Source organism: Neoarius graeffei, chromosome 18 (assembly GCF_027579695.1).
Source record: "Neoarius graeffei isolate fNeoGra1 chromosome 18, fNeoGra1.pri, whole genome shotgun sequence".
Taxonomy (NCBI): Eukaryota; Metazoa; Chordata; class Actinopteri; order Siluriformes; family Ariidae; genus Neoarius; species Neoarius graeffei.
The window spans coordinates 57,797,505-57,809,927 of NC_083586.1; the positions used below are offsets into that span (position 1 = coordinate 57,797,505).

The 12,423-nt window shown below is 40.0% G+C and overlaps 1 protein-coding gene across 1 annotated transcript; it reads left to right on the forward strand.

The window, feature by feature from the left end:
- The first annotated feature begins 441 nt into the window (after nucleotides 1–441).
- Nucleotides 442–12,028, forward strand: LOC132866795 (uncharacterized). Its single transcript, XM_060899573.1, has 5 exons — nucleotides 442–660; nucleotides 7,763–8,068; nucleotides 8,163–8,223; nucleotides 8,369–8,419; nucleotides 11,460–12,028. The coding sequence occupies exons 1-5, from the start codon at nucleotides 528–530 to the stop codon at nucleotides 11,530–11,532; spliced, it is 624 nt and encodes a 207-aa protein (XP_060755556.1). The 5' UTR covers nucleotides 442–527; the 3' UTR covers nucleotides 11,533–12,028.
- The last annotated feature ends 395 nt before the right edge of the window (nucleotides 12,029–12,423 follow it).

Below are 12,423 nucleotides of genomic sequence, written 5' to 3' on the forward strand. Positions count from 1 at the left end.
AGACCGGGCAAGGAGGGCATTAATCAGAGATCCATATAGTATATATAGTGAATAAGTCATAAATACATTAGCGATCCCATTGGGCAAGTAAAACCTCCAATGTGTTTCACCGTGACCAGGTCAAAAAAAATGTTGTATCTAAGGTAAAAATGAAGCACGTTGGATTTGTGCCCTGATTACCCTGTAGAACAGGATAAAGCGGCTAGAGATAATGAGATGAGATGAGATGAAAACAAGATTCAAACAATGAAGAGTCTTTTATTTTCACAACTAGGTCACAAAGAACGACATTCAAACTCTTCTTTGTTTTTCTTTTCTCCTTCTGGATGGTGAGTCTGCTTGTGCAAAGTAGCATGAGATCATCATCATTTTACAATATTTTGCATGTCACATGACCTGGGAGCCTTTGTTAAGCCCAGTGGCATATAAGCTCAGGACACAATAAACAGCAGACAACACAAACCAAACCATCAGTAAGGTTCTGCATACACACACAGTCTGCAGTTTGGAGCCGTGTCGGATTGGAGATGTTGGCGCTTCTGCTGTTCCTGACCCCCATTGTGAGTCACTGCCTGGTGATTCCCAAATGCCAGCTGGTGGAGCAACTGATGTCGACTGTACCTGAAGATGTGCCATCCCATGAAAACCTGGTGGCAAAGAGTGAGTTCAAGACTATAAAGGCATATATACAGTACTGTGCAAAAGTCTGGGCACCCTGTTTTTTTAATACAAACTTTATCAATTTCTAATTTATGACTTCGACATTATCGAGTCAAAACATGACAAAAAACCATTTTAGACTTCCAAACGTTCGTTAGTTTTCCAGCACGAAATTAAAAAAGTTTGTATCCAAGCAGCATATTACAAAAGAACAGACCACTTTTCAGATTAAAAAAGAAAACATAATGAAGGCTACTGGGATTTGTTTGGGTGCAAAATGAAGAAGCGAGTGTGACGGTCAAAGTGTCCAGAAGAACTGTGGCTGGTTCTGTAAGATGCTCAGTAAAACCTACAGCTCATTTCCACATAAAACTGCACTCATTGTACGGTACCTCAGACTACTATTTTTTTTTTTAAAGCAAAGGAAATTTCGTCTCACACCAAATACTGACTTTGTTTCAGTTATTATAGCTTACTGATTACTTTTTTATAGTATTTTTTTAACGTTGAAACATTTCATTTCATTATTTTTTCAGCCATTTTTGGTTGACAGCATTTCTTTACATCTGCCTGAGACTTATACACAGGACTGGATATATAGAGATATATTTTAAACTCTATATCTGACCTCTATTTGCCATGATACAATGATAATTAAGCAAGTCTACTATAGAACTATAGAACATATAATGACTACTACTGCTGGAAAGCTTACGATCTACAATTAAGAGATACCAGTACAAACTTTGGCTGTGTTATTTTTTTAATGGAGGAAAAAAGAAATGTACCGCTTACTGAAGATACTATTAAAAAAACAAATCTAACGCACTAAAGATCTTAAGTGAATTCCTAATGCTTTGTCTTCTTCATTCTGACCAATTGGGATGTAAATCGTTGCACTTGGCTGTAAATAATAAATAAAAAATAGCGGCTAATGGAATAAAAATGTATTCAAGCCTGGCCAAGTTGAGCAAGAGGTGAAAAAGGTACAGAGAAATTGTTTTTAAGTAAAAGTACATCAAAAAAATACTCTCTCAAAATGGTACCAAGCAAAAAGCAGAAGTACGGAGCGAAAGATTGACGTCTAAAATCTACCTTTAAGTCAGAAAGTATCTACTAAAGCTGGGTGATACGACAACACAATATAGATATTGGGATAAATAATGTGACGATATGTTTTCCTGAGATTTCAGGGACATCGTGTTATATAAATATATAAATGTTTAAATGCATTATTTTCCTCGACATTTTAATATAAATCACCATATTTAAATGCAACACTATTGTACTGCTGGAACTGAATGAACAAGCGAACAGGCTTATATATTGTGATACATATCATGTATTGCAGAGGCGCCTTTGAGAATTGTGATGTGATATTTTCATCATATTATACAGACATGAGTCTTTTACTGGGAAATACACCACTCGTATTGTTCATCCGAGCTCCATCCGGGACATGGAGAACCAAAACTGGGACATAAATCTCTATATGTCACTCATGATATCGTGAAATCGATGATAAATCACTGTTTTGATAAATTTGGGGACGTTTTGTTTGTGAATGTGTCGATATAACAAAAAGAAAATCACATGTTAGCTTGAAGATATGAAGTTTATCTTCTCGTGTTGAAAAACTCATATTTTTCAGACGAAATACATCACAGATCTGAGTGACATATATATGTTATTTACCAGCTGGGAGGTCTGTATCGTGAAATACCATGACCGAGGTCTTGAAAGTACTGAGCGAGGCCCTCTGGGCCGAGGTCAGTATTTAAGGCCGAGGTCATGGTATTTCACCATACAGACCGACCTTAAGCTGGTAAATAATATATTTATTTTTTTCTTTACCAAATTCTAACAGAAAACGAGAGCACCCGAAAGGGAAAACCGAGCCGAGCCGCCATTTTGAATCCTCATTCACGGCTGTAATGTAAATGGCTTCCTCCTCGGTATACAAGTGCACTTCCATGGCAGGAAAACAAAAACTACATTTTGCCGCCTATGTAGTCCCCTATTTATACAAAATTGAGTCATTCAGGATTCAGCCATGTTTTTGCTCGGCGTTAGCAGCAGTTACAGGTTTTTAGCTTTCTCCTGAAATGTTTTCTTTTATTTCTTCTTCCTCAGGGTAGTAAAACTCGCTTTCGCTGTGAACACTGTCATTATCGCTATCCATGCTGTAAAATTAATGCTATTATGCTGAGAAATGCTGGCAAAAATTTCTAAGATTTCTGATAAAAATCTTATAAATAAATCTTATAAAAAAAGATAAATGTTGCCAAAAATTGCTACTATGTTTGTTGTTGTTGTGAACGAGCGAGTCGCCAGAGGTCCATAACCGGGGTCCATAACTGGGGTCCGTACCGTAGGATACGGACCTGCTCGCCAGCCAATCAGAGCGCAGGATTTGATGAAAACCGCACCATGAAAAAAATAATTAAATAATATTGGCTGGCTTTGAGTGGTATATCAGATATATTCCATTCAGCTACCATGATCCTGAACGAGTCGAAGATGAGTAGCTGAATGGAATATATCTGATATAGGGGAGAGCGGGGTAAGATGAGCCAGGGGGTAAGATGAGCCACCCCCTGTTTCTAAGAAACAGTAAACAAATGTGACCATGTGACCACATTCAAAGGGGGGCGGGACCATTTACTTACACTTGTGGAGAGGAGCACCACATGTCAAACTAGGTGAGGGACATATTTATAAAAATGTGTTTTCGTGCTTTCTAAGTCAATTCCATGTTTGTCCACAGTGAAGATGATTTAGAGAAGACAAAAGTAGAATAATATTTAGACACATTAGGGTTAAGTTAGTGGCTTTCTAAGCTATGATATGAATGCTAATAAAAATAATTTTGATTAGCCTAATCCCCTTTATTAGCATTTTTCTACAAAATGGTGGCCATGGGGTAAGATGAGCCATTAGATGTGGGGCAAGTTGAGCCACTGGCTCAACTTACCCCATTGGTGGCTGAGCTTACCCAATATGGATGACACTTAAGTTTTCACATTTACTGGTCATATATGACAACAACAACATATATATATATATATATATATATATATATATATATATATATATATATATATATATGACATCAGATGAGGAAGACCAGTTGTTAGATGTGGGGGATTATGTTGTGGCAAAATTCACGGGGAAGAAGAAAGTGCATTTCTTCATTGGCCTGATAATCAAATTGGATGTCTTCGAAATAGAGGCAAGATTTCTCAAAAGAAGCCGGTCATGCCATGGCTCTGCAAGAAAGCCAACCTTTGTCTTCAAAGAGAAAGATGAGGCTGTCCTGTCAAGACAGGATATTGTGAAAAAATTGCCCCGCCCCTTTACTGTTGGGGGGACAGCACGGAGGGAGAGGCAAATGGTGTTCCCTTGCAATTTGAACGCTTGGAACATTGAATAATGATGAAATGATTGATGGAATGATTGCTGCATGTTTTAGCAATGTTTTAACCTTCTGAAAGAAATAAGATTTTTTGGCACTGTTCTACTGTTTTAGTAATTTCTATAATATAGTATATCTCTCATTCCCTCTCTAACCATCCCTCTTTCTATCTATCTACGCATATCTCTTTCTCTATCCATCTATCTATCCCTCCCTATCCCATCTCGTTCTATCACCTCTCTCTTCATCTCCCCTTCTCTATGCAACGGCCCTATCCCCCACTTGATTGACTTGACTTGATTCACTGATTGCATTTCTAATAATAAAAGTTGTTTACTTTGTTAACCTAACATGTTTTGTGTTGGCTCAATTTACCCCACACAGTGGCTCATCTTACCCCGTGCATGGGGTAAGTTGAGCCACTTGACATTTTTTTTTCAAGAGGTAATATCACTCTAACCATAAGAGCTTATCAATTATTTTTTGCTCAGATAGTAACAGTACACTTTGAAATTTGGTATGGTGTGTAGACTGGAAGCAAAAATGGCTTTAACATGTAGTTATGATGAAAAATGTAAAAAGTGGCTCATCTTACCCCGCTCTCCCCTACCACAAAAAAACCCAGCCATTATTATCTCATCTCATCTCATTATCTCTAGCCGCTTTATCCTTCTACAGGGTCGCAGGCAAGCTGGAGCCTATCCCAGCTGACTACGGGCGAAAGGCGGGGTACACCCTGGACAAGTCGCCAGGTCATCACAGGGCTGACACATAGACACAGACAACCATTCACACTCACATTCACACCTACGCTCAATTTAGAGTCACCAGTTAACCTAACCTGCATGTCTTTGGACTGTGGGGGAAACCGGAGCACCCGGAGGAAACCCACGCGGACACGGGGAGAACATGCAAACTCCACACAGAAAGGCCCTCGCCGGCCCCGGGGCTCGAACCCAGGACCTTCTTGCTGTGAGGCGACAGCGCTAACCACTACACCACCGTGCCGCCCCGCCATTATTATTATTATTATTATTATACATACATATTCAAGCCCTGTGATGACCTGGCGACTTGTCCAGGGTGTACCCTGCCTTTCGCCCATAGTCAGCTGGGATAGGCTCCAGCTTGCCTGCGACCCTGTAGAAGGATAAAGCGGCTAGAGATAATGAGATGAGATGAGATGAGATACATATTCAATGGAACAGTTATAGATTTTACAAAAAGTTAAGAACAGGGCGGTAACTTACCGATATTGAATGCTGATTCTGATGGATTGTAGTTCAATGTTCTGTCAATCCAATGTACAAAGTTCTAACAATAAAAATGGTCCAAGTCCAAAAAACCTGAACAACAACCCAACTTATATACAAGCTCTATCCAGGTCGACAGTTGAAGTTCAAAGTTACTTTGAAGCAAACCTCGCCGCCATGTTTATGTACAAACTGTCAGTCACTCACTAGCGTGGAAGTTTTACATCTCTAATGTGTCTCTTTTCCAGTTTTTCAATGTCTGTTGGTATGTTTTTCTCTTGTAAATATGCGTGAAGAATATCTAGTGAAATTTTGAGAGCCTTTCGGGTGTTCAGCACATCTTTAGTTTCAGTTTTCAGTTTATTTATTTAGTTTTTAGTCCAAGCACTGAATTAATGCTGTCTTCTCTCTTTCGCGGTCGACACAGAAATGATCGTGCGCATGCGCAACACAAAGTTTTGTCATTTGATCTTCGTGTGTGGCGTCATGTTGTCTTGACAATGTGCGATATTATAACAATATCGCACGCTCATTCTCCAAATAAGTGAAAGAATAAGAATATTGCATGGCATCAATAAACCCATGAGAAGGGAATAGAACACGTGTTTTTATTCCATGTAAAAAGTGTCCTGTATGTATAATAATTCCCGATATTTCACTACGATGATGTCACTCCCAGTGTTTTCCCGCTGACTAGACACATGTTTTCAAAATGGCAAACCGGTTCAGAATTAAAATTATTTTCATTAACTTGTGTATTTTTTGTGGATGTGTCCGTATCATATAACGAACCTTACACAGTGGCATGAATATATGAAGTTTATCTTCTTGTGTTGAAAATATTTTCACTCGTTTGTGATATATACATTCACCACTCGAAGATAAACTTCATATCTTCACGCCACAGTGTAATATCCTCTATATATCACCCACTCCTACTGTAGGGTCAACACTTAAACATACTCAAGTATTTAAAAGTAATTTTTTGAAAATGATTTGAGAATTTGCTTCGCTGGTTAGCTCACGGTTAATAATCCTGCCTATGTGGGCATTAACAAGAAAAAAAAACACCCAGCAAGTACTTTTAGATGAAAATGAAAAATTGGCACGTAAAAGTTGTTTCTTTGCTTGTGAATTTACTTGAGTATTATAACAAATGTTCACTAATACTTGAGCAAAGTACAAATTTTCCACAATAATATTCAATGTTTTCCACACCAACAATAATAACGCCAACGTAATTTTTTTTTTGTACAAGATATATTTCAGTTCAAACATACAATTGTAGACTTAATATAAAAGGAAGTATAAAATAAATTGTAGCAATATAAATCCAAACGTGATTTTTGCTGGAAAAAAAAGTTACATTTATGATCTGCTTCATATTAAAGCTAGACGGCCTTTCAATTTCATAAAATCAGTGAAATTTAGTTCCCTCTGAAATTTGTCATTGGGATATATGTTTATTTCTGTAATATCTCACAAAATATCAGGCCATTCTATAGCTGGGAAGTTATTTAATTTGAGGGGATTAAAGCAAATAATGTGCATGAAATCACTCGCTTTGCGCAGTCAAGCAGACAGAGGAAGTCCGTGTGTGCGCGCGCATGCGCAAGTTTACCTTTGAGCGTGCACTGACAGTTCCATCATTCTGTCGCTAAACGAACAGCTGATCACACCGAGGTGCTTGCTGACTGCCGATATTTATTAATTTGATATTCCCTGCATTTCCTTTCCTTCGTATATAACATAACGTCTTCTTGCTTCCCGTTACTGTAGTCGGTCTTTCACATTTCATTCGCACACTCACGCCCTCCATTTTTCTCTCCCGTTTCGAATTTGTATCCCACAATGCCTTGCGTGAACGGGGAAAGCCCACCACGGGATGTGATGCATGATGTAGTATCTTGTATTGCGTCATGGTGAAGCAGGAAAAAATAGCGGAGAATTTAGGGCCACGTGGAGATAAATTCATTAATTGTTCTATTTTTTTAAAAAAAGAATAAAATTGGAAGTCTGTGATTCAAATTCAGTAGCTTTCTGTCCACTAAACAAAAATAATTGGGTGCCGGGGAAAATTCTTTTCATGATCTACACTTGAAAAACCTGAAAGGCCGTCTACCTTTAAAACACCTTAAACAGCTTCCTAATAACCTGCAGAAAGCAATACATTCCTTCAGTTCCATCTTTATTTATTTTGCTCATTTTTTCAAACACTTTTGATTCTTGCTTGGCCCTTTTCTTTGCCACAGACGGTAGTTATTGCCCTTCCCCCCCCAGGCAATAAAATCCCAAAACGTTTCCTCACCAATGCAATCTCATGAACAGTTAAACATCTACAGATGTTGAGAAGGAACAAAGATGCAGTATGAATGGGGTCTTGACCAACACCCCATCGGCTTTAATATTTTCCCTTTTCCCTTCCTTTGTACAGTCGTGTGCCGTGCAGACGAGACTTCGCAATTTGACACCAGCGTCGTCAGTCAGGTCTCTCCACAGGATCTTGGACGACGCAAGCCCAGAGGTGTCCCCAAAACTCTCAATCATCCTAAAACCATCACCCCCATTCCAATGCTGCACAATTCAACTGAAGAGCTCAACTTCAATGGCACTATTCGCCATGTTAAAAGAAGCGTCGAGGGACCGTGGAGTCTGTATGGAGTGTTCCAGTTGTCCGATCGTGTCGCCTGCGCCTCGCCCAATAAGCCCTCCTTGAACCTGTGCAACCTGAGCTGCGACAGTGAGAACTAATCACATAACATGCCGTTTCATAAATTTGCAAACCAACAAAAAAACAATCAGTGACTAATTCTCTATTTAATCTCTTTTTCAAGAGCTGATTGATGATGACATCACTGATGACATCAGCTGTGTCTTGACCATCCTTAAGCACAAGTGAGTAATCAGTGGTTAAAAACACTAGTGAATTTAGCCAGAACTACTTCACCTACACTGTTAGTGCTACATTTTTGTTAGCTGTCAATTTACTTTTAGATATTTTGTGTATAGTGAATAATAAGGCTTTTTTCACCCTGTGCAGGAGGACTAATCCCAAAGGTCCAGCTGATGATGACAGATTCATCAAGAGAATGTAAGTAGAGAAAGTAAAAAAAAAAAACAATTTCAATGGGGCTGGAGCTCATACCAGCCACTGTTGGTGTGTGCGAGTTTGAAATCTGATCAATCCTGTAGGAGGAGTAGTGATTTTCATGAAATTGTATGCGACCCCTGTGTCACCTCATCCATGGCAGGTGGTGCCACCTGGTGAACAATTTGTGTTGCAATATGTCTTTAGAGTCTTCTGGGTGAGTTTCAGTGAATACGTCCGAGCAGTTTACGAAGAGTAGCGTTTAATGTGACGAGTCACCTAAAAAAATTTCAAACACCCATAAAATCGTAAATATGACAGGTGGTGCCACCGTCTCGACAACTTTTATGCACACCCACCTGGGGAATGTTGTGTGAGAGTTTGATCGAAATCCAGTCAATCCTGTAGGAGGAGTAGCGATTTTCATGAAATTGTACGCGACCCCTGTGTCGCCTTATCCATGGCAGGTGGTGCCACCTGGTGAACAATTTGTGTTGCAATATGTCTTTAGAGTCTTCTGGGTGAGGTTCAGTGAATACATCCGAGCAGTTTACGAAGAGTAGCGTTTAATGTGACGAGTCACCTAAAAAAATTTCAAACGCCCATAAAATCATAAATATGACAGGTGGTGCCACCGTCTCGACAACTTTTATGCACACCCACATGGGGAACGTTATATGCGAGTTTGATCAAAATCTGATCAATCCTGTAGGAGGAGTAGCGAGTTTTGTAAATTGTGGATGGACAACGACGACGGATGGACAATGCGTGATCGCATCTGACCTGACCTACAGCCATATGAGCTAAAAATCACGTCAAGCATAACATAGATTTAAGAACATACTCTGGTGTATCCGATAGTAACATTTGGGCTTGGTTACAAGGTGAACTATGGAAACACTGAAAAGCTAGCGAGATAATCTGATTAATTTTCTATTGAGTTGTTCTACCTGCCAAATAATGGAACGATTAGCTACAAAACCACATGCCACATCTGATGGTCATTTAACTTGGCCTGTTCTGACAAACTTCACCATCCTGAGAACTCGATCTGCTCTCAACTGTGGATGCCAGTCGAAAAGTTTATTGCATAATACAACCCCAGTTCCAAAAACTGCGTGAAACCTAAATAAAACCAAAATGTGACGATTTGCAAATCATGGAAACCCGATATTTCATTGAAAATAATACAAAAGACAACATGTCAAATGTTGTAACAGAAGTTTTATTGATTTTCTGAAAAATATATGCTCATTTTGAATTTGATGTCAGCAGTACCTGGTAAATTTTGGAAAATTTGTCATCACCTTCAACAGCGCTGGGGTATATTATATTATACTGTATTATATTATATAGACATGAGTGAGTGTTTTACTGGGAAATACGTCACTCATATTTTTCATCCGAGTTCCGTCCGGGACATGGAGAACCAAAACCGGGACGTACAGTAAATCTCTGTCACTCGTGATATCGATGATAAATCAATGTTTTGATAAATTTGGGGACTTTGTGTTTGTGAATGTGTCGATATAATAAAAAGAAAATCACATGTTGGCTTGAAGATATGAAGTTTATCTTCTTGTTTTGAAAAACTCGCATTTTTCGTATGAAATGCATCGCGGATCTGAGTGACATATTTAAATGATATTGGCTGGTGTTGAGTGGTCTATCAGATATATTCCATTCTGCTAGCATGATACTGAACGAGTCGAAGAGGAGTAGCTGAATGGAATGTATCTGATCGACCACGAAAAAAGCCAGCCAATATTATTATTATTATTATTATTATTATTATTATAATAATACATTCCTTTCAGGTGTTCAATGCACACAACTCATCTCTCATCTCATTATTTCTAGCTGCTTTATCCTGTTCTACAGGGTCGCAGGCAAGCTGGAGCCTATCCCAGCTGACTACGGGCGAAAGGCGGGGTACACCCTGGACAAGTCGCCAGGTCATCACAGGGCTGACACATAGACACAGACAACCATTCACACTCACATTCACGCCTACGCTCAATTTAGAGTCACCAGTTAACCTAACCTGCATGTCTTTGGACTGTTGGGGAAACCAGAGCACCCGGCGGAAACCCACACGGACACGAGGAGAACATGCAAACTCCGCACAGAAAGGCCCTCGTCGGCCACGGGGCTCGAACCCGGACCTTCTTGCTGTGAGGCGACAGTGCTAACCACTACACCACCGTGCCGCCCTGCACACAACTTTCTCTTTCAAAATTCTCTCAGAATCTTCCGTATTTAACAAAGCAAACCTGGGGGCATGTTTGTTTACAAATTGTCCCAGTCACTCACTCACTAGTGCGGAACTTTTGCATCTCCGACATGTGACATCATGTCGTCTTCTTGACAACCATGCAATATTGTAACCTATATTCAACGCTCATTCTCCATTAGGTAGAGTGACGTAATACATGTAGGATAAGCGATATGCAAACAATATTGCATGCTATCGAACCAAATGAATGAAACCTGCTAGAAGGGAATAGAACATGTTTTTATTCCATGAAAAAAAGTGTCCTGTATATCTCATATCATCTCTAGCCGCTTTATCCTGTTCTACAGGGTCGCAGGCAAGCTGGAGCCTATCCCAGCTGACTACGGGCGAAAGGCGGGGTACACCCTGGACAAGTCGCCAGGTCATCACAGGGCTGACACAGACAACCATTCACACTCACATTCACACCTACGGTCAATTTAGAGTCACCAGTTAACCTAACCTGCATGTCTTTGGACTGTGGGGGAAACCGGAGCACCCGGAGGAAACCCACGCGGACACGGGGAGAACATGCAAACTCCACACAGAAAGGCCCTCGCCGGCCACGGGGCTCGAACCCAGGACCTTCTTGCTGTGAGGCGACAGCGCTAACCACTACACCACCGTGCCGCCCTCCTAAAATGTTATACAGGAAAAGCGATTTCAGGTTTCTTGTTCCTCACTCATACTGCTAGCTCATGATGATCTTGTGTTTGAGGCTCACCAGTCATTATGTTGTGTTCTGATTGTTATTCCCCCCTGTTGCAGGTGTGACATGATCATGGACGCTTGCCCTGGCTTGGAGTACACCGAGTACCTTGCTGAGTGTGATGGCCCTTAGTCGCTACACGCGACACCTGATCAGACGCTCCGCTTTCTGCTTCGCTAGCGATGGTGATATTTTGGGCTGGGCTTTTCTTATCTTCTCTCAATCCTATTGCAAGTTAAGACTATAGTAAGACTGTTGAATGATGATATACACCCTGTAGTGAATACAACAATGTGGCTCATCTGATTTGGTTGGATAATTGTCAAGCTGTAATCTCATATCAAGTCAAAACCTTTCCTGCAAGTGCTAATGCAGTAACGCTGATGGTAGTGAGATGTATTCAGGAATGAAATACTATTTATTTTCAAGCAGCTATGACTGTTTTTAATGCATGCTTTGCAAAAAAAAAAAAAAAAAAAGGTCGTTTCATGTTCCTGCTATGATACCAGAGATTAATGTATGATTATTAGATTTAATAAATATATGTATTCATTTCACTGGAAATAAGGAGGTCTTTCACTTTGGCTAAACAAGCTAATAAACACTGCTGAGTAGATATTCACGCAAACATTCCTCTTGTCTTGTATCTCATTCTCTGAGTGTTTAGTTCATCAAGATAACAGTCTACCACAAAAATTGAACATCATTAACCTGGCCAGGGTTTCCAAAAAGCCTCTCAACACTAAGAGCATCTTAACTAGGGGAGAGAGAGAGAGCGCGCACATTCATTGTCGTGCTCGCTCTACCATTTAATGATTATATATTAGTGCTACGATGCTTTTGGGAAACCCACCACTGGTCAGTTCAGTAATACACTCGCCAGCCACTTTAACAGGAACTTGTTCTTGATTTGAAGATTCCTGTTCTTAGCAGGAGTGGAACATAACATGTTGCATGCTGAGATGCTTTTCTGCTCACCACAGTTGTAAAGAGTGATTATATCCTTCCCAGAGGTGGACAGTA